Source organism: Balearica regulorum, chromosome 1, assembly GCF_011004875.1.
Source record: "Balearica regulorum gibbericeps isolate bBalReg1 chromosome 1, bBalReg1.pri, whole genome shotgun sequence".
NCBI classification, from domain to species: Eukaryota; Metazoa; Chordata; class Aves; order Gruiformes; family Gruidae; genus Balearica; species Balearica regulorum.
The window spans coordinates 192724004-192746992 of NC_046184.1; the positions used below are offsets into that span (position 1 = coordinate 192724004).

At 43.2% G+C, this 22989-nt stretch overlaps 2 protein-coding genes across 10 annotated transcripts in view; one reads left to right on the top strand and one right to left on the bottom strand.

Annotated features, from left to right (window-relative positions):
- Positions 1 to 22989, bottom strand: part of NBEA (neurobeachin) — a 524026-nt gene that overhangs the window by 155320 nt on the left and 345717 nt on the right. For 6 of the 7 annotated variants that reach the window (XM_075741999.1, XM_075742002.1, XM_075742000.1 and 3 more), the window contains one exon: positions 9760 to 9896. In XM_075741999.1, the coding sequence (XP_075598114.1) occupies positions 9760 to 9896 (137 nt within the window). Of the gene's footprint in view, positions 1 to 9759; positions 9897 to 10259; positions 10277 to 22989 lie in introns of those variants that run through there. The other variant, XM_075742003.1, reaches the window with a different exon arrangement.
- On the top strand, positions 2908 to 9681 carry MAB21L1 (mab-21 like 1). 3 transcript variants are annotated; one of them, XR_012833357.1, is made up of 2 exons: positions 2908 to 7590; positions 9666 to 9681. XR_012833357.1 is itself a non-coding variant. In XM_010302252.2 (1 exon), the coding sequence occupies exon 1, from the start codon at positions 5952 to 5954 to the stop codon at positions 7029 to 7031; it is 1080 nt and encodes a 359-aa protein (XP_010300554.1). In that variant the 5' UTR covers positions 2908 to 5951; the 3' UTR covers positions 7032 to 7891. The 3 variants fall into 3 exon arrangements, 1 of the variants encoding a protein (XP_010300554.1); XR_012833356.1 differs by lacking the exon at positions 9666 to 9681 and adding an exon at positions 8760 to 8890; XM_010302252.2 differs by lacking the exon at positions 9666 to 9681 and having other exon boundaries at positions 2908 to 7891.

The following is a 22989-nucleotide window of genomic DNA, read 5'->3' on the forward strand; positions in this document are numbered from 1 at the left end:
TCTAGCTTTATATAGGCTAGTGTTCAGGCATGTTAAGCAACATGTTTCCTGCTGATTTCAACAGCAGCTACCTACAAGATGATGTAGTTTAGTTTTCTAGTCAGTATAAACCAGCTTACACAAAAACACCAGTCACAAAAATAAGTATGTTCAAGACATACTACCCTCCCATTTCGACTGGGCGAATAAGATGTTGGGTTACTCATAAAACATAGCATCAACAAGCTGAGTGATGCCATAACTTATATAATGTTGTCTTTCAAATGCTCCCACATTTCAGTTTCGACTTGCATTTTCTAACGGTCTAGTCCTCTTTCGGACAACGTATTCCAGGGCTAGAAGTTACCAAGGGGAGAGGTAGTTTAGACATGAAGTCTTTGGAAGCTGCTCATCCAACACATACAGCTTTATTTTCAAGGTCAACGTTGAATATTTTCAGTCATTTAATCATATACAGCATGAGAGAGTAATGAGAGTTCTGCAGTGTTGGATGACCCACTGCAGATGTAGTAGATTAAAAGGCGCTAATCCCCACTGATTCCACACTCCTCTCACAGTTCAGCAGAAAAGAGCATTCTCCAAGCTGGAGATCTTTAAAAAAAAAAAAGAAGACACACAGTGTTGGACTGCTTAAATAAAACGCTGTACTTTAAGGAATGTCTGGCTTTGGAGAAGCTGATGGAGAAGGGAACCAAATGAATAATTCAATGCATTTTTTCCCTGCTTGAATGTTTCTGCAGTTCTAGCTAACATTACAGTTGTGCAAGCTCCATGTTTGCTTTTGAGACACAACATTTTAAAGAAAACAAATCAATTACTGGTTTTTTTTCCCTTAACAGATTGCAGATTAGGGGAATTTAAAGCATTAACAGTTCATCCATAAGACCTAGGGTGACCAAGTCCAATGTAATGCAAACTTTTCATGGTTGGTTTTTTCTTTATTATTTTTAATGGGGAGAGAATAGATACACATGTTAATTTTAGCACTAATGAATGCTAATTGTATACTGTAAAAAGGAGCTAGATGACATTTTTTTAAAAAGTGAAAAAAAATATTTGCAGAAAACTATAGATAAGGGAAAAAAGATGTTTGTGTAACTAATTACACAGAAATGTATACCCAAAAATCTAAGTAATAAAGTGTATAAGTTCATTAAAATCACACTTTTGCAAACAGTATAGCACCTTACATTTAAACTTAACTTTTCATTTGTTCCTAAATTTGAAAGTGGAGGCAAAAAGTAAACTACAAAATAAGAATACAGAAAATTGCAGGTACCATCAACTTCTATTACAAAAAAAATTATGCTGCCTATTTTATATAATGTGACACTTAAAGCAAACTCAGCTCAAATATCTGTCTTTAGTTTTCGTACTTGAAAAAAAGTAAATTTATTGTTGCTGGCAGGATGATATGGATGAAATAACCAGGATGAATTGAAGGGGGGAAGGGGAGAAAGAGGAGCCCAAGAAATCAGATACATTCAATGAGCCTTCAAACTCAGTTCAGCAGTAGAGATAAATAATTTAATCAACTCAGCTTCATTTTTTCCTAGGTCCCTAGCGCAATAGGCTGATATTAAAAAATAAAACTTTAAAATTCATGAGCAGTTGTATGTGGGAGAACTATCACTATATAATAAGAAACATAAAGTGATCTCAATGCAAGCACTTTGTGTGTATGTGCATCTGCATGTGCATTTTAACTCACACTTTCCACCATATGAAAAGAAATTATGGGTGAAATTTCTATGTGGCAACCCTTTTTTTATTTGTTTGTTTTAAATTGCATTTTAAGGGCATGGGCAAGTACCTGCAGTCAAAGATTTTCAACTTCATTTTGGCTTTTTGGCTAACGCATGCACTACGTGACAAGGCACTGTAGTTTGAAAGATTTGAAATAACAAGCAGAGTTCAACAAATGCTGTTATAGTACCCCCTAATTACGGGAAAATATCTAGAAAACATTAATTTGGTAAAAGTCACCAATATCATATGGTACCATTATCATGACAAATGATCAATCATCATTTTAATGAGGTGATTTTAATCTTAATTTTCCAGAACAACTCAATACATATAAAAATAAAACTCAGTGATGAAAAGGTGTTCCTTCCTTTTCTGGTTGATGAAGGACACATTACTAACTACGGAGAAAACCTAACTGTAGTAAGTGGTCAGAAGCTTCAGAACTATTCATGTTTTATATCATATATAGTCAGACAGATAATAATTTTCAGAATCTAAACCAAAACACCGACTCCTTGTCATGTTAAACGACTGGGTCACCATAGCAGTAACATTTCAGTGGTTGACTGGTGTCAGCGATGCCCCAATCCACAAATTTTCAAACTATCAAATGTTTATTGTGTATGTGTGAAATGAAACGATGCAGTGAAGTTAGTAGAAACCTTTAGTGCTAAACATCGCCCAGCCAAGGCTAAAGCTAATATTTCCCATACCCGCCAAGACACAATAAATATGGATAACCTACAGTACTTGATATCATAGGTTAATCTTAGCACTATCTATTTAAAGCTCTGATTTAGGATATAAGACGTAATTTTTATTTAATTGTGCCACATTATGAAAATTAAGACTATTGACAGCTTAATGGTCCGACCTATCGCCTTTTGCTTTTAGAAACTGGATTTACTGAGCTAAAACCCACGGGGCAAAAAGAAACAAAACCTCGCCCGAAACATTTCCATCTTTAACGCGTGGCTCTGGTGCAGCTGAAGCGATGCGAAGTTGAACGGGGGCCGGGGTGCCCCCTCCGCAGGAAAGGGCTGTTCCCTTGGCGGAGACGGGAGGAAGGGACAACCTTTTGTCCGCCCGCTTTAACTTTCGTTTTTACACGGCGCTGGTATGTAACCAGCGGGGAAGGAGCTCTTTCTTATTTAAATCGCAAAGAAGCCGCCACCGACGAGGCAAGGCCGGAGGTTTCGCGCCGGCCGGCTCCGGGGCTGAGCGGCCGCCGCCGGGCACGCCGCCGCGCCGGGGCGGGGACCAGGGGCCAGCACCGCCGCGGGCCTTCCCCCGCCCCAGGCCGTCCCCGGGACCCGCCCGCCGGAGTTGGACCCAACTTCGCCGCTTTTCCTTCCTCCGCACAGCCGTGCCTTGCTCCGGCCAACGCCGCGCCAGCGTCTGAGGGCAGGGCGCGACCGGCATCGCCCCCGGCCCCGAGGGGCGGGGGGGGGGGGGGGGCGGAGGGGTCGTCCCGGACCCCATCCGCGGGGGCAGCGGGGTGGGATGTGCCGGGCCGGCGAGGTGCCTCCCCCTCCCCGCCCGCCGACGGGGCCCGCGGCGGTGGCGCGGAGCCGACTGCTCGGCGCGCCTGCAGCCCGCGGAAGGGGGGATTGAGCCGGCCCCCGCCGCGTCCCCCGCCCCTGCCGCGGCAGGTTCCCCACGCACCCGGGGGCAGCCGCCGGTAAGAGCAACGGGGGACGGCGGCGGCGGGGAGGCGCCCGCCTGTCCCCTCGGACCCAGCGCGGACCCCTGTAAGTGCCTGCTCGGGGGAGGCAGGGGGGAACCGGCCCCTGGGAGCCCGCAGCCGAGCGGCCGCGCACGCCGCCGCCCCGCGGGGGAGGGAGGCGGCAGCCCGGGCCGCCGGGCGGGGACGGCGGCAGCAGCCGGCGGCTGCGCTCCTCGGGGGCGACTCGAGAGGCGCCGGGACCGGGCGCGCTGTGCCGCCGCCGGACTCGCCGCGGCCGGGGGAAGCCACGGGTGTCCCGCCCAGCGCCCGCCGCCTGGCCGGGAAACTACCCGGAGGATGGAGAAAAGCCGGGAGGAAACTAGCTCCTCTTGGCCCCAAACAGCCAGAGAGCGGCCGCCCCTCCGCCGTCGGCCAGGCGGCTGCGGCCGAGAAGAGGAAAAGCTTCTTCGGGACGACCTGTCACCTGCAGTTTTTCAACGAGGCGCCCCAAGACAGTCCTAGTCCTGTTTTACGAATCGGCAGAAAATGATTCCCGCATCAGCTTCCTCCTAGGAAGCGGCAAGGGGAGCACCCGTAGAAATGCCAGACCGAGCGAGCCAAGCACAAAGTCACAAATTCTTCGCTATGTGCAATAAAGTTGGTCGCATTGATGCTTTGAATAAATGTCGTGAAATGTTCTTTGCGGTATGACTTCTCCTTAGCGACGGACGTGCCTGTGACAGTTACTTTAAGAATTAGTAATCGGGGAGTAGATTAAAGATTCCAAGCGATTAAAAGCTTTGCGTGGTTTTTTTTTTTTTCCTTAGAAATAAAAATATAATTTAGGATCCTCTTGAGCTGAAGGTTAGTAAAAGCTGCAAAGCAGAAGAGTTTGCCACTCCAGCTCATTTGCAAATAAAGGTCCTGATTGCTAACACTTAAAGTACCGAAGGAGAAATTTGCTAATTACACATCACACACACGGAACCCCAAACTGTCAGATTAGTAGCATGCCAGCATGTTTGCAGTCGCTAGCATCCCTCCCGTGTGCACATTTACTAAACGCAGCTTGCTAGCAGAGCTCGCTATACGATAAACCGTCCAGGTTTGAAATTAATAGGTACTTCTAGTGCGTCTCAAAAAGCAGCCGAACATCCACTTTTCCCAACACATTGGAGCGCTAGACGGAATATAAAAACGAAGCTAAGAATTGGCAGATGAGATTTACCTTTCGTATCTGCTACGTGATTTCTGGAGGGAACGTGAAAAAGACCTGACAGATAGGTTTAGCGATTGATTCTCCCTTCATAAGGTACAAACACAAAAAGCAAGGCAGAGACAATGCCGAAATGCATTAAACCTCAAAATCGATTAGAGCCCGTCAGAAGATCTTTTAAAACAATACAAATCGTGGACTTTTGCGTAATATTTTATTCCAAAGGACACTAAATTTGCCGTGAATTTGCTGCCTTGTTCACTGGCCGGTTCACGAGAGGAAAAAAACCCAACAACTTCTCGCTTGCAGTTACAGACAGCTATCAGGCGGAAAGGACAGCGTGATGTGACGCCAAGTGTGAGTTAATGAATTTACGCCTCTGCTCCTGCAGGAGCGAGCCCGGTCTGTAGCTCCCTAGCTGATGGATGCCCGTTAATACACCTGCATTCCCGTCTCGGCCGTGGGGAGGCACGCAGGGATTCAGTGCGGAGCTGCACAGTTTTGCCAAGTCCTTTCGAAACGTCAATACCCTTCAGGTTACACCCAAAGGAGAGCGATTTCTCTTGATTTCCGAGCGTACAGATGACCGGGGCGGTTTTTCTGCCAGTAACCTTCTACCTTTCTATATGTGCCTGCGTGTGCGTGTGTGTGTATGTGTCTGTGTATACATATCTATCTCCTAGAGAGGGATTAATTAGCCGGGTTTGAGCTGAAAGAGGCTGCAGTGACGAGCCCAGTGGCGATTGGCCGCCCGCCTGCCTGGCCCTGCCTTTATAATTTCCACACGAGTGCATCTGGGCTCTTATACAAACCAACAGCCAGCTTCTTCTGACATATACACACACACACACGGCACTTTTTTCCACCATCTGATTAACCACCCTGCACACACATAGTGATTACTACGGGAAAACATAAATAAATACGAAGAGGTTTTATTATTTTGACTACTGGAAGCCTCGCTGTGTCTCAGTGCAACTTTTGTTTTTCTTGCTGCTGGGGAAGGTGCAGCTCTCGATGCTTTCCTCTCACTCACGGACCCTTTAAAAAAAGGGGGAGGAAAAATATCGCCCCCTCCAGTCCCCCGCCCGCCCCCCCCTTCCCTCCCCCGCCACACACACTTCAAGACGGCTGATCTAAAAAAGCAGGAAGAGAGCATCTGAGGAGCAGCAGCCCCAGCGCATTTTTGAAAAACATTTGTTACATTTCAGAGTGCGGCAGCCTGTTTCTCCTCTGAAGTTGGCTCCAGCCTTAGCAGCCGCATTGGATCCCACAGCCTATTGCGAGACTCCGGTATACAATCCGGATCTCTGCCCCAACATGATCGCGGCCCAGGCCAAGCTGGTGTACCATCTGAATAAATACTACAACGAGAAATGCCAAGCCAGGAAAGCTGCCATCGCCAAAACGATCCGAGAAGTCTGCAAAGTGGTGTCGGACGTGCTGAAAGAGGTGGAGGTGCAGGAGCCTCGCTTCATCAGTTCCTTGAACGAGATGGACAATCGCTACGAGGGGTTGGAAGTCATCTCCCCCACGGAGTTTGAAGTCGTGCTGTATCTGAACCAAATGGGGGTTTTCAACTTCGTGGACGACGGCTCCTTGCCGGGCTGCGCTGTGTTAAAGTTAAGCGACGGGCGCAAGAGGAGTATGTCCCTCTGGGTGGAGTTCATCACGGCGTCTGGCTACCTCTCCGCTCGCAAAATCCGGTCCAGATTTCAGACTCTGGTGGCTCAAGCCGTGGATAAGTGCAGTTACAGAGACGTGGTAAAGATGGTGGCGGACACCAGCGAAGTGAAGCTGAGAATCAGGGATAGGTACGTCGTGCAGATCACTCCGGCGTTCAAATGCACGGGGATCTGGCCGCGGAGTGCTGCCCACTGGCCGCTTCCCCACATCCCCTGGCCGGGACCCAACAGGGTGGCGGAGGTCAAGGCGGAAGGCTTCAACCTCTTATCCAAGGAATGCCACTCTCTGGCCGGCAAGCAGAGCTCGGCCGAGAGCGATGCCTGGGTGCTGCAGTTCGCGGAAGCCGAGAACAGACTGCAGATGGGCGGCTGCAGGAAGAAATGCCTCTCTATCCTCAAAACCTTACGGGACCGTCACCTGGAGCTGCCGGGCCAGCCCCTGAATAATTATCACATGAAGACTCTGGTTTCCTACGAATGCGAAAAGCATCCCCGCGAATCGGACTGGGACGAGTCGTGCCTGGGGGACCGGCTCAACGGGATTTTACTGCAGCTCATCTCCTGCCTCCAGTGCAGGAGGTGCCCGCATTACTTCTTGCCCAACTTAGACCTTTTTCAGGGCAAACCTCACTCGGCCCTGGAAAACGCGGCCAAACAAACGTGGCGACTGGCTAGGGAAATACTTACCAACCCGAAAAGTTTGGAGAAACTTTAGAGGGTAACTATAAAAACCGGCCCGACCGATAAATCCGCTTATTTCCCGATGAAGTTTAAGCTGCCCGTTCGAAAAGTCAAATGTTTCCACTTGACAATGCAAATAATATTCTCCTTTAAAAAGGAATATAGCTTAGGCTCTTCACAAAGAAAATCCAATAAGAACAGCAAGTATCGTTCCTCTTATCTTCGCCACAGTTTTGCAGTTCCCCGTGGGGGAAAAAAAAAAATGAGGGGAAAAAAAAAAAGAAGTATGCTACCCGGAAAGCAAAATTGGCCGTAATTTAACATGATGGTGACCATTCTGCCTAGAAACGGTACCAACGGATTATAACAAAACCCCGGTATTTTTAGGTAAACCCTCTGTGAGTAAAAGCTATTTGGATATGCCACCTGAACAAACCCTAATGTATCTTTTAATTTGTATCAAATATTGTGATCTCACATTGTCTTTGAAATTGTGGATGTTGGTGTTTTGTGATTTGGTGAACAGAAGTTAAATTGCCATTTTGGATACTTCAAGGACATTTTCTGCTAAAGAGAAGATACCATTTGAAAAGGTAGATTTTATCATGGTACTTTTGTTAATTGTCTTTTGAAGTGTCTGAACTTAACAAGTTTACATTTTTCGTTTCATATATATTGCTTGTTCTATTTCTAACATTCCATAAATATACTTGAAATGTTATTTAAATATATTCAAAAGAAATTTGGATTCTGCTTATATAATAACGCTTGAATATTGGAATTATATATTTGAAAATGCACTTGAAATACACTGGATAATTACCTTTTGTGATTTAGATTTTAATTTCTGTTGCTGATTTATTTAATTACAAGCTAATAAATGAAGTAAAATGCATATGGGTAAGCGTTTCAATACCGGATCAAGTTTTCTACTTGAAAAAACAGAGGCAGCAATGTTTTGTGAATTTTGCCTTTCTGTTGATGGTTGCTTAAATCCTGTAAAGCAGAAAACTTAAGGGCAGCCGCCTGATTTTGCATTTTGAACAGTTTTGTAGATCAGGGAAATATCGGTGGTGCAAACACATTAGAATTTAGCTCCAGATGACCATCAGCAACTGTCAGCCACCGATGTAGTTATTAACGCAGTAACACTTTTTCAGCCATCAGAAAAGAAATCTATTTTCGAAAGATTTACTATACGGCGCTGATGTGTTTCTGCTCGGTTTTGAACAAAGCTGAGGAAACACAACATATCCCTGAAGCAGTATGTACTGAGAAGGACTGAACCTGATAAAATTAGCATTTTGGCGCAGGTAGTAATAAAGAAGAAAATAAAATTTATAGGTGAAAAGTTCAAGCCGGTACCAATAAAGTGAACAACAATATTACTTCTGACCTACAAATCCGTTACGAATGTGATAAGATCGCCAATCGCACTCCTAGAAATCAAGCCCCTGCGCTCCCAAGGCACTCAGAGGGAATAACATGTGCGTGCCTACAAAATAGCAAGCGATCCGAAATTGCCTATCCATACTGCAGCCCTGGTCCTCCTCAGTATGCCTTTCTTTAAAGAGGCTTTAAGAGCAAAACGCAAAAATAACAACGTGGATTTTGTTTAGTACCCTAACAGTCAACAAGTGCTGAAAGAGGCCGATCGCCTGTCTAACACCCACTAGCAACTATTTCCAGTGGGTGCACTTTAACGAAACCGCTATACTCAGCGATTCTGACAGAATCTTTTTTTTTTCCCCCCCCCCCCCAGCACTACGAAGAAAGTTCCGAGTTTGAAAAATTATTCGTCAAAGAGAAATCATCTTATTACAAACATATTCAGACGAGGTCGCTAGCATTTTTCTTGGCAATTATTTATGATATTTCTGCAGGAAGAAAAACCCCAAGGTCTTTGTAAAAGTACCTCCTCTAGTATCTCTCTCCTAACATTTTCCAGTGCAATAACAAAGAAATAAAACCAACAGCGATAAGAATAAAAAGAGACGCAGGCGAGAGGAGCGCCCTGTAACACCCGTCCCTTGCGTATGCCCCCTCCTCTCCCCCCCCCCCCCCCCGCGGGAGCCCCCCGCTCCGTTCCCGCGGGGAGGAAGCCACGCAAAGGTTTCTGCTCAACTCACGCACCCCTGTTCTGTTGCGGCTGGGCCGGAGGTTTTCTCGAAGGCGGGGGGGGGGGGGGGGGGGGGGCGGCGCTGAGGAATTGGTAGTAGTAAATAACTTCAGAAAAAAATAGAGCTTTCCCAGGAATCAAGTCTTGGGTACATGCTTATTTCCCCTTTCTTTTTCTTTGTTTCTTTCTTTTTTTTTTTTTTTTTTCCCTCCAGAAAATAAGCATCAACTTGCATTTCAGCAGTGTTTACTCAAACGCGCCGTATTTTCTTACATGTAAACTAACGTTCTTCAAATAACGGGATTCTCTGATACCCTCGGAAGGGGTAAAAGCCTCTGCTGTGTCCCGGGAAGGCTGCGGGCTGGGACTGCTGCTCCCTCCAGGGATTTCAGAGCAATTGGCTTAACTACTAAATCTGACCACGTTCATACAAAGGCATCGAGCGAAAAGGCTGTTGGAGAACACGCACACTGCCGTAATAGAGGATTTAACATCATTAATACATTGCGCGCTTTTTTTTTTTTTTTTTTTTTTTTTGTTAAAACGCAGCGAGAGGCGGCAGACGGGAGCGGAGTTGGGAGGGAGGGGGCGGCTCCGGCGCACGTGGGACAGGACCGGGACCGGGGCCGCCCGCCGCACTCACCTTAGGATCGATCTTCTTGAAGGCAGAGTCATCCTCGTCCACCTCGAAGTAGATTTCCGTGGTGGTGATGGAGAGCGTCCCCTTGGCCACCACCACGGGGGCGATGAGCTGTGCCGGCGTGCTGAGGACCACGGGGCCTGCAAGGCAAGGGCAGCGGCGTCAGGTTGGAGGCGCCCGGCCGGCCCATCCCCGGTAGCCCTTCCCCTTCCCTCCGCCAAGCGAGCGCCCGGCGAGCCCCCTAATAAACTCTGTTTGTAAACCGCCGTTTATTCCCCTCCTGCCCGCGGTCAGCGCTTTGAACTCCGCGGTCAGGACAGAAGCGAGTTTGTGAGCTCCGGGGTTGCGAGATAAATCAGCCAGCAGCGAAACTCAGAGGGGTTAGAGTGAAAAATAGCTGCCTCTTAGAAGTAGGTCCCTTCTCTTTTCCTGCCCTTTTGCTCCTCGTTAACACTATCGCTGTTTATGTGCGATAGCGGCGACTCGTTACACACAGCTTCGACCTGGCAGCGAAGGGTCCCCGCGGCGGCCGGACCCTCGGCGGCCGGGCCGGGCGGGAGGCAGAGCAGCCCGCAGCCCCTGCCCGCCGCACCGACCCTGCGAAGCCTGGGGACCTTCTGTTTAACGCTGGGTCCAGACTTCAACTCCGAAAGTATGGCGAAAGATTATTTTTTTAATTTTTTTTTTTTTTTATACCTACTTCAATACCACACGCACACAAAGGCTAGCATCGTTAAATATATTTACGGCAAGAGCATTTTTATTTTAACTTCCTGTCACTTAATCCTTTTTATATTACCGTATCAATATTTCGCTCAAATATATTCCTTAACGAGACGCTTGCACGGGCACTGAAAAGATGGGACGGGGAAAACCTATTATAAAAGGCAGCCTTCTCCGCACAAATTGTTAGGTTTTAATTCAGGGAAAAAAAAAAAAAAAAACCCAAAACAACAACTTCTGCTCTAATGCAAAAGACGACAGGGGATCACTTTTTCACCATCTTCAATATGAATGCAATCTACTGTTACAGCTGACAGTGTCTGTGTTTAGGAAGCTCACTTGCTCTAATTAAAAGATTAAATATAAAACACTCTTCTAGATTTAGCTACTAAAGCGTGTAGGGTAATTTGTATACACACATATGAACACACGCATCCACATGCATGCACAAACACACACCTGACATGCAAATAATAAAAGCCTCAGCACTGAGAAACCGGGTACAACATCTGACGCACCTTTCAGAAACTGGCAAACTGCTCATTTCAGTGAATGCTAAAAAGGGTTTGGTTGGTTTATGCAGTTAAAAATCTCCTCTGCAATCAGGAAGACCTTGCTCAGACGGCAGAGAGTGCCTGTGTACGCTTCCAGCTGCCTTCCCCAGACACCCGTGTCTCTGGGGACGGAGGCAGCGCCTGTTTGGAGGCCCTGGCGCGGTCGAGGCAAGCCCTGGGCTGCAGTTCGCACCAAGGCGAACAGGCACGGATGCAACCTCTCCTCCTCCTCCCCCAGCGCTGCGTGCGCACTTTACTACCACGTCTTGCAAGCAACACTTCAAATTACTCACTTAGCCCAAATTAGTCCTGTATCGGCGCATCTAACTGTCATGTTGTTAATGTTTTACTTTACTGTAACACCCAATTTGAGACCGTATTGCACAATGTTTTGTCATTTGCGCTGCAAAATAAATAAAGAGGAAGGCGCGGGTTACTGTGTGTACAAGTAGAAGCTCCAACGCACAGTTTCAGTGACAGCTTTCAGCAGCCCAGCGTGGCAGGCTGGATAATATTGATACAAACTCTATTTTCTTTCATTTTATTGTTTTCCATCTCCTAATAAACCGGGGTAGCCTCTTGACCCTAGTCAGCTGATCGGAATCACATGCGCCGGGCTTGCTTTGCTGCTCTCCCCGTCTCGCCTCCATCTTCTCTCCCTCCCGAGCCGTGAGAAAGGAGCCGAGCCGAGGCGAGCCGGGGAAGCCCGGCTGCAGGCTCCAAAGGGCAGGGTGATCGATCCGAAACGCCGCTTTAAAGCCTCATCAATCTTCATCTAGGTTGCTCAAGTAATTACGCCCGATTCTCTTGTACGATTACAAGTGGATTTGGGTTTCTATTCCCCAGGCCCCCTTTCTTTGTGTTTACAGAAGGGGGGTCTGGGCAGACAGCGGCTCCCTGCCCTGCAGAAGCACTTGCCCTCTCAAGCTGAGCGTCCCAGCCCTCCCCTCGCCCTTCCCTGCAGCGCGGCCGGGAGCCGCCGCTTGGCCCGGCGCACGGTGACGGGCTCCCGGGCCTTTGTGAGGAAAGAAAAAGCGCCTTCGGAAGATTCGTCCTGGAAACGACCCGATATTCTATCATTTTAAGGAGGCGTTTGTGGGCTTTGCTGAATCCCAGAAGGAAGACCATCAATTTAATCCAATTACCTCTTTTCCCTGGTGTTGTGTGGCTAAAATAAAAATAAAGCCACCGCTATTTAATGGTCAAAAGGCCAAAACCTATTATCTGACGTCCAGGAGAAGACAATGGGTGCACCCCGGCTAAGCGGGTGTGCTAGCGAAAAGCACTCCCGTACTGGAGGAGGGGGCAGAGCTGCAAAAGCAGGGGGTGGATGTGGAGGGAAAGGGGACGTTAACTTCTGAGCCTGTTAGTGAATGCAGGGGAAATCGGGGATTTCTGGCTTCCTCCTCCCGAGAAAAGGCTCCGAGCTCCCGGACCGGCACCTTGGCATCTGCCCTGTGTTCTGCTCAAATGACACCCTAGATTTGTTGCAATGTAAACATGCCAGAGGTATTAAAATGCGACAAGGAATAAGCATTATTGTACTTTCCAGATGAGAAAACGTTTGCCTGTGTGGTTTGGGGTTGGGGGTTTTTTTTTCGCCTTTTTTTCTTTTCTCTTTTGGTAAAAAAAAGAAGCAGAAAGCATAATAAACAGTGGTCAGATTATGGGATATCGGGGGAGGGGGTGTTCAAACTAAGTTAAATAAATCTTTGCAGGTTTTGGTTTGTTTTGTTTGGGTTTTGGGTTCCCCCCCCGAAAGCACAAAATGAAAAAAAATATTCGGTATTAACAGTGTGTCATTTTTACACTTGTCCTTTGGAAATCTCCAATTACAACTTCCACTTCCATAGCATGTTTAAGGAGCACTGAGTCTTTTTGTTGTAGCCTTCAGGGAGCAAGCCAGCCACTGAGAGAATACGAAATTAATCCACTACAGCTATATAGAGAGAGGATTATGTTTTAATCCCCTTTGGGATAGTCTCTGGATTTTAAGGATCCGCTATTAAAATGTTTACATAGAGCATAATCAAAATACTGCAGATTTTCCATATGGCATCGTGCTATCGGGAAAGCTTTGGGTCCCCTTCCCAAACCCAATTGATAATCTAATGAAACAAAAGCCCGGCACACCTGAGCCAAGAGCCGCGGGACGGGCTCATTCGCATGCGGGGAAGATAACAGGCTCCGGTTACCGGCTTCACCCCAGCTCCTCTGCGGCGAGCTGCGCTTTTCCAGGGGATGTCAATATTCATTCCCAGCGCGGCTGGAGCCCTCGAGAAGCGAAGCGCAGCGGGCTCTGCCCGCACTCGGGGCTGCGCTCCCGGGGGCACCGGCCGGCAGCGGCACACGGGGACGCGCCGGGCGCTCCCCGCCATCGGGAGCCGCCGGCAAACGCCGAGGGCACTTCCCTCCCTTCTCCGGGGGAAAAGCCAACCTGTGGCTGCTCCGCTTCACCAGGCAGCTTGGGGTTTGTGGAGAGGACACGCGTCTAGAGAGCTTCTCAGCTGTTGGGACTCTAAGGAAGAGCATCTCTTTTTAAGGATCGTTTCGTTGCCTCTTCCCAACCTCTCTGGAGCGGTCGGGGCGGCCCATAGCAGAGAGGCAGCGACCGCACAAAGAAGTTCTGGTCTTAAAACCAGACCAGAAATCACTTTAGATCCACAGGTCTCGTAATCAGTTCAAATGGAGAATTTTCCGCTTTGCCTGATCCCTGTGGTCGGCACATGTGATTTACATTTCTAAAATAAACGCTACCGCGCATATACATTTTAAAATATTTTCTTTCCAAAAGCAAATGATCGTGGGATTAGAAGGTCCCAGTGAATAAAAGCAGAATGTAGGCTCTCTCCTCACCTCCATTAAATTTTGTTAAACAGAAACTTCAGTCCTTGTACTTCTGTCTTGGCTGTCGCATTTTTCAAGTTCAAGTAAAGAAAGTCAATGCAAGTGAAAAGTTCTATCAAATGAAAGAGTTTGCTATCTGCTAAAGCAGTACCAGCAAAATTACACCTCTTAAGGAAAGCTCCAAGAGAGTGGTATTTTGAACTTGTTATTTCAAACATTTTCATTTTCATAAACTGTCATTTTTAACTGTAAGAGCTAAACATGTGTTACATTTATGAGCCTGAAAATTACACCGGAGGTATATTTGCTAAGATGATTGGGCATAATTACTCCTTAGTAGGATAAGATATATGCTTTTATATACTGAATTATGAAAACAAGCAATTTACCTGCTGCAGACTTAAAAGACTAACTTTTAAAATAATATTTTGGTGATTACTTATAGATGAAAAAATACTAGCTGGGACAAATACTTTGAAAACACATCCAATCAGCTAGACCAATTTAATTTTACAATCTACTGGTAATTATTATAAAAAAGTGAAGAATATTGTCATGTTTAATTTTTAGCTGACACTTTTAAAAGAAAAAAAACTTATCCCTCTTTTTTCATATACTGTTTAACATGGAAAATATAAAACAGACTAGCTGAAACTAATAAATTTACTATGTAAAAGAGTCTGCATAAACTGCAATTTGTAATTTGATATGATACTTACACAAGAATTTCAAATATTAAGAATAATTATTAAAAATCACTAACAAGGTACCTGAAATAAGACAATTGAAATTCCCTCAGCACTTTAACTCTAAAGCCAAGTGTATCTGACACTGACTTGCATTTAAAATTACTACAAATCCTTATACCTGAAACAATTTATACTTAACACACACTCACGCACGCAAACCCTTCAGTTTCTCATAATATAAATCACACAGCATACAAGCGGAAACAGGTATAGGCACCAGAAGCCTTTGGGAAAAGCTCTGTAGTCAGAAAAATATTTCAACCAATTAACATCATTAATATAACACATGCACTGCCATGTAAACAACAAGTAAACAACGTAAGATTCCTAAAAAACAATTCACAGAATTTAGTCTTTTTCGTTCCTATTGTTGTCGTAAATCTGATCCAAACTACCCTTTAGAATGACTTCTGTAGTAAATATATTGAACTTACATGAGGATGGTTGCCCCCAATTTGTTCTCCACTATAGCAGATACAGGGAGTAACTCCTTCACTCAAGCCAAAGCTTTTATAAGCATGTATATACACAGCTCCCTTTACAGAGCACTTTCAACAGTTTCAATAAGGAGAATAATTTGCACAACTTTTTGATTGCAAAAACCAGAATCTAAGTCTAAACAGGACTATAATCTTGTTTTTCTCTTTCCCCACTGCATAACAACCCCAATTCCTTTCCTTGGTTTTCAGAGATATTCAAGCTTGCTTTGTTGGCTTTTTACTCTTGCACAATCATATGTTTCATATTGTGAGGGAGGGATTGATTTTTATTGTTTGTTTAAATGTCATTGCCAGTGTGGATAGGCCCTGATATCCAAAATTTTCCCCACTTTTTCCCCCCTTTCCTGCTTAAAGCATGTAACACTACTACTGACATCAAAGATCAACTTCAATGGTCTTTTTCAACAACAATAACTAAACAATTACAGCAACTCAATTCTCTTAAGTGGTGCCATAACAGCAAACAAATGTGTTTGATTAGAAAGAAAATGTAAATAGAAATAATCTTATGTTTTACAACTGTGAATAAAATAGTAAGAAATACATACATGTTTTTGGTGAGATTGTGAAAATAGTATTGCTTAATTAAAAAAAAAAGTAGTAATTTTCTCTCAAACATATACACACTTTCCATACATTTGAATTAAGTGACATATGCACCTCCACAAGTAAATTGTTATTTGAATTCCATACTTTCCTAGTCACACTGAAAGAAAAATATAAAATAGTACTTCTTACAGAGGGAAAATGTGTTTCACAATATTCCTAGGTACCTCTTTATATTGTTAAAAGTGTGATAGAAAACAACCACTTAATAGAATGGTTAGAGAATATGCAGAGACAAGCTCAATACCATACCAAAGTCAAGCTTATTAGGTATCTTCTCACTGAAGGTCCCATGGAACAATTAGCTGTGTGTCTAACAGCCTAAAGCTACTCAGAAAATCAACTTTTGCCCCCTTTTGCCGGTAAGTTCTGATTTGCTCTGTGGCATACACAAGAACCTCTGAACTGTGCTCAAGCTCTGAGTGGCTTATGTGGGTTTAGTATTGTTCCAGGACATGTTCGAGTGCCAACCTGCCAGATGATCAAGTATTAATAATAATCAAGACTCCTCTTAATGATTTACAGATGGCCAGAAACTTAAGTGTTTGGGATAGGGACCTCACTACTGCAATGCATACATTTGCCACTTCAAAATTAGATTCATACAGTGTGCCCTGCCTGAAGCTATACATTGGAAGGACTGAGTAATTTAAGCTGGTTTAGAAACTAAGAAGTTGATTGATAAGCAGTGCATCCAGATGTGAATATACTACACTAATGCACTATGACCCACACTAGCTTCCTTCTCTTTTTCAGGTAGAATTCAAGGTACTTAAACCTAGAAAACTTAGGGTGATGTTGAACACACCCACCTAACTGACAGTTTTTCTCTCTGAGAGAGCTACTACAGCTGTCTATTTAATCAAAAGGTAACAGAAAAAACACACCTTAAAGGCATATTTAATGTTGGAAGAAGAAAGGAGAAAGCAGAGATAGCATCCTGCTCTAGCAGTATACCACTGAAACAGGAGCTCATTCTAATGAGTCAGGAACGTGAGGGACCAAATCCCCGTTACAAGTCTGAGTAAACCAGACTTGACAGGTATTTTATACAGTCCAGCTTGTGTACCTTGTCATGGCAATAGAGCTCAATTGATTAGAAATGAAATGAAAGATGTGAGCCCTCAGCTTTCATTTCTTCTAGTCTCCATTCTGGAAAAGTTCTTCAGGATAAACTGTTAGGCCTTATACTTCTTGAGACTGCAGTGAAGGGACGTTTTACGTTCAGATAGCTTGTGATATTTTAAAGTTCACTTATTTGGTTATCTACTCCTATATGTATGTGTGAAGAAAGAAAGAAGTTGTTGAATTAGCATGTGACTTGCTAGGTATATTTGGAAGAATTATCTAAGATTCAGTAGTTGTAACTTCAAAATTTTCTGAAAATACAAGCATCTCTAAACAACGCCGGAATGAATAATGAATGTTTTTGAGTGTAACTGCGTCTACTGGTTGATTGCATGTTTTGCTTTCCCACAGTTAGGGAACTTCTGAAGACTCTCCCACAAAGATTCTCTGGTACCTAATAAAAGGAGAACCGATGTGGCAGGCTCTGTCACGTAGGCTTTCTTCCTTAACTACCTGATTTCACTGCAGGAATTTTATTGCTCCTGAAATCCTTACTCCTGTGTTGAAGTTTGTTCAAAATGGCTTCCAGGTTCAGAAGTTACAAGAAGGCTGACAGAGGATGCTCACATAAACCTTCCTTCTTTAGAAAGCCAAGCTAAAAGCATTGGCGTAACAGGCTACCAGCGAGGACCATCCAAGTGCACTGGATGAAGCTGCCTCTTGTACAATTTCTGGTCAATGAAACCAAGACTAACCAAACTGTCTTCTCGACTGATTTTTTAGCTTGCTTCTATAACACAAATGCCAAAACAAAACAAAAAAGGCAAAAACCCCTGTCCATAGGTCAGTGAAAGTTCTAGACACACTCCTACCACTAATCTACGTACGTCTGTCCCTATAGGGTCTTACAAAGATTTTGCAGAACAGGGGTTTTCATATGGAAATCAATTGCATAGCAAAGATGAAATAAGGTGCAGAACTGTGGAGGCTGGCTCCTTATCTCTAGGCCTTTCCTTCTGCATTCTCCTCCTCCAAGGTAGCTCATCAGCTTGACCTTTGACCAGCTAACGACTTCGATCCTGGGTGTGGTGAAATTACAGACCTAAACACTAGGCAAGTGTGCACTCATAGGCTCTGTTGCAGCCTAATTCTGCAGCCTTAGGAGTTTCAAATAAAAAGAGGTTTGTAAGTTATGGGGATAAAAAAGAAGAAATTTAAGTAGACTGGTACGAATGGACAGTCAGAGCACATGAAGCACTTTCAGAGTCTCCCATAAACACAAACCAACAAAGTTTGATTTGGTACAATTTTAAAGCTCGGAAAGGCGGAAATCCGGCTGCTTTTTAAAAAGTCGAAGATGCTTAGACTGAGAATGGGGTGTAATAAGGTACAAAGAGAAGAGCTCTTCAAAGCTGTGCTTAGGAGCACTATGATATGTGACTGACAACCACCTTATAAAATATTAAGCTATTTTGGATAGTAATGTGGAAAAAATGATTAGAATAAACACTGAAATGTCTAAAAATAGTATATTACAGAAACTGTAGGGGTTTTTTTGTTTTGTTTTCAATGTGAAAGCCAACTACATATCAAAAGTATAACTGTTTTCACTTTATGCCTGAATCTATACTCTAAATTAAACTCATACAAATATGTTTTTCTTTTTTATACTTAGACTTGAGGATCAAAATCTGAATATATAATAAGCAGAAACTATGTAAATCTGGCTGAATTAAATTTCCATGTTGGGAAGTACAAGGCTGTGGTTATGTGGTTATGTGTCTACCACAAAAAGGGAAAAAGAATCGCTTTTCTTCCACGTTCCTGTCCCTTCCCCAAACAAGCAACCCCCCACAATGGCATTCCTATCTTGAGCGCTAATTTGCAAGAAAAATGGCGTTTGAGGCGAGACAACTACTCAGGAGTGCATGCTGAATCCAGTGAACAGTTTCCACTGAGATGCCTGAAAATCTAGGAGAAATATTAGGACTTATTTTTGGTGTTTTCTAATGAAATTTTGATATTTGTTATTTAACTGACATATTTGTCTGTGCACATATACATACATACTTTCTTAAAGAGAAAAAAATAAACCATGGAAAAGCTTAAGGTACCTTAACCACCTCCAGACAGAAAGAAAAAGTGAGAAAGAGTGCAAGAGAGAGGAGAGAGAAAGAAAATGGGGGAAAAAAAAAGAAAAATAACTACTACCTCTGACTCTGGAAGCCTCAGAGGTGCGAGCTGTTGGAGACTGAGAGAGAATTATTAGGAAGCATCACTGCATCCTCGGTACAGCCCTTCCTGGGCTTCCCCTGTGGTTACTCCTTTCTGCTCCCTGGCCCCACCCCAGACCATCAGAGGCACTGGTGTACGGATGGCAACTGGAGCAGTAGGAGAGCACGTGATGGGCGGCAGGGCTCTCCCAGCCTCGCGGGAGAGGACACACCAGGGAAGGAGAAGAAGGGTTGGAGAGGGAAGGTGAGACCACTCTGAGAACCACTGTCACGCTTTGCTGTCCTCCAAAACCTCCTGGGTAGACTGTGGTCGCTGCTGCAGGCAATATAATGTGCTACTTGGTCCTTTCTTTCAACCTCTTACTCTGACAGCAGGTAATGTAGCAAAACTTTCTCTGGATGGCCCAAACAAAAAAAATTATGGGTTTCTTTTGCCTGCAAAATCTAATAATTTGAGAATCTGCCTCCTTAGCAGAGGCCCAAGTTATCTTTTTTTTCTATAATTAAGAACATCTACTGTTTGTCTAACTCCACTGACAAAAACAATGGCAATGATCGTACACACCTTAAAACCATTTTGACATGGCAACAGAAAAAAAAACCAAGAAAATGAGCCCCTCCATTACTTCTTAAGAATACATAAGAAAAAGCTGCAAACAGCTTTGCTTACCAGAGATTGTCTACACTGGTCAACACTTGCAAAGAAAATTCAATGTCAGATTTTGGCCGTAAGAAATGTTATTGTAACTAAATATGTATATGTATAAATATTAAGTGCATATTATATATATAAAGATGAGTAAATCGTATTTAAGCTTTCCATCCCAAATACTTCTTTTGTGAGCTTTTTGTGGCTTTAGATGCAGTTCCTCGGTGTGTTGGTGCTTTTATTACTGCATCTGGCCCTATGCAAGACTTCAAAATAATTTCAGAAATGTAAATGAGTCTTTTGTTAGAACCTGGAATAGAAAATTTCCCTAAGGGCTAAATGATTTACTTTTTTTTTTTTTTAAGTACTGCTATACAATTTTAACTGTAACTCTATGTAGTAGAACTTTTGGCACTATTCCAATTTCCTCTAATGACAGCATCAAATATTTTTTTCAATTGGAAATTGCTTCAAATCGTGATGATTTCTGTTAGTTTGTCTGAAACGAGACAAAAGGCTTATTTTGCATAGGCCACAAAACAGATGTTGATAATGTTTGGTTACCACCAGTCTTGTCTGGACTTCAAACAGATGACCTGGAAGTGAAAGGTCTTATATCTCATTAATAATAATACAAGCTGTCAAATCCTCATGACCCAGTGTGTTCCTTAGCACAGGGCAGTAAGTTAATATACTCAGCACACTACCAAGAAGTCTGGACAAAGGGCTTATCACATTTAGTCCTCAAGCCAATGTGGACTAGCTACCCATGCTGGCTTGGATGGAAGATCAGCTCTTGTTTAGCAGTGGTAATGCTTCTTTCTAGAAATATTTCTACACTAAAGTTCAGAGTTGCTAAAAGTTAGGGCAGTGCTGGGATGCTGTGTCTCACTCAAATTTTCCTGGCATATTCGCATCAAGGGGGGTTTCCTTCCACCTAGAGACAGCTGTCCAAGAAGAAGGGAAGATTCTGTAGATACATAAAGACTAAGATGCATTAAAAGAAGTTAGTGGCTTTCCTTGGGTTTATTTGGAGGAGTTGCTCGATCGCCTCGTATAATGGAGCGAATAATATGTATTTATTCTTGAAAGACTATTGTGAGGCTGTAATTCACCATGGCTTATGCGGAAGTCAGAATCTGAGTTGATTGAGCCCATGCAAGTAACCAGACAGATGCCTGCCAAAGCCTTTTGTCTTCCCAAAATAACCCAAAGCCTCATATCCTCCTATCTTTATTTCCTTTTTTCTTTCTAGAAACTACTCTTTAGAGAGTAGCAAAAGACTCCGCCAGGGAGACACTTTGTTTGGCCGGGGCCTATTTGCTGTTGCCACTAGCCATATGACAAAACAGATGAAATGTGCTGCAGTTACAGAACGTGTATCTTTCACAAATGTCATTAAGGCTAAATTCTGCTCTCAGATGTGCACAAACAATTCTCAGCAAGTCAACTGCAACTTCGCAACAAAGAGAAGAGAACGTATTTCTAAAATGCAAAATGCATAAAACCTGTGTGGTTCTACATTTATTCTGTTTTGTTGGGTTTTGTTTGCTTGTTTTTATGATCTATTTTAGTGCAAGATCAGTGCTTAAAAAAATGTTTGAGGAAAGAATATTATCTATTAAAACATATTTCCCTTTGAGAATGCCAGCTTGTGATATTAGAACACATCCACATATTTTTCATTTTGAAAAAATCACCTATTAAGCAGAAGACAAACTGTTAGGAAATTTGCATTCTCAGGCTTTTAAGAGAAAAGGTAAGTACTTAAGAGCCCTACTGCAGCATTAGAAAATCCAAAAAGAAAAGAAAAGGAGAAGAGTTAGTAATATCAACTCACTACAGTGGATTTGATTGTATCACCCACAGATTCACAATATATTAGAAAACTGTTAAAATTGACTGGGCTATCTCAATCATTAGTTCTAACAGAGATGTGACTTGCCTCGTGAAGTGAACAGTCTGGGAAGAAAAGGAGCTAACACTGAAACAGAAAAATGTAAAATATTTTAATATGTAAATGCTAAAACAAGAACAACATCTGTTGATAACTCATACTGTAAGAAAGACAGTTAAAATACTGCTTTAGTTAAAAATCTTGATGCAAACTTAGAAGTCATAATTCTAAGACCCTAATAACATGGAATTTGATTTTTATATTTTATTAAAATGCTACTTAATATCATGAAATCTGACCAACTGCCACTGCATAATGAATACTTAGATTATATAATAAAGATGTTCAGACTATAATTATTTAAAAATTCTCCATCCCATATGTAATTTATCAAAGTGAACTTTACATTGATTTGTGCCAAATGGTTGATGAAAAACTATAAAGAGTCTCTGGAACAAAAGGAATTTACAGATAACTTTGTACAAACAGTCTCAATCTGTTTCAAACTTCCTTTTTTTTTTTTTTTTTGTTTTAACTTCACAAATGAAAATATTGTAATATTTATATTCTCTTAGTTAAAAGGTTTCTAAAACCTAAGGTCTCATCTTTTAAAAAGGTGCCTTAGTTTCATGGAATAAACAATGTTAAATTGTTTTAGTTAAATGTGGACAATCTTAAATCAATTTAAATCTGGTTTATAATGATTTTGTTTAATTCCTATCCCTTACTGAGACAAACCAAATCGCTGTAAACCAGGTTTAAATTGATTTAAGCTTTAAAGTTAAATTGGAGGCATATCTGAATATAGAAATTCCTATGTGTCATTCCACTGTGAAATGTAACTAGATATAAATGATGCTGTGCTATACCATAACTTGATATATCTCAAAGATTTCCAGATCACATACAGTGAATCTACATAACTCTTTAGAATTAGACAAGAATGGACAACGTGGCTTTATTGGGACCTGCCCTTCAGAGCTGTCAGAGGTTGTTCTAACCTTCTTAGGCATAAACCCCACCTTCTTTGCCTTCTTGATTTCAATTATTGGACTCAAATTTCAGAGTCACATTGTACAAACTGAAAACCATGAAAAGCAGTGGCATCATTATATGCAAAATCATGCATAAGCATGCAGCAAAACAGAGGGTATGGACTGACTCAGGTTTTTTTCACCAATTGGTAAAATTTACAGAAGACACATACAATATTGTGTGTGACCATTAACTCTTGAAATCATTTAAGCTCCAAAAAGGAGCAAGAGTGGAGCAGCAAAGGCTGCAGTTAATCTGACAGTAAAAATGAGGAAGTGGAATGTGGGGTTTTTTTGAGAAGTTCACAGTTTTTGGTACACAGGTAGCACCATTACCACATCACCTCACCATGCTTGGAGGCGCCTTGCCCT

Bases quoted from the DNA above. Each gene is read 5' to 3' on its own strand.
- MAB21L1 (XM_010302252.2), top strand. From the start codon at position 5,952: ATGATCGCGGCCCAGGCCAAGCTGGTGTACCATCTGAATAAATACTAC.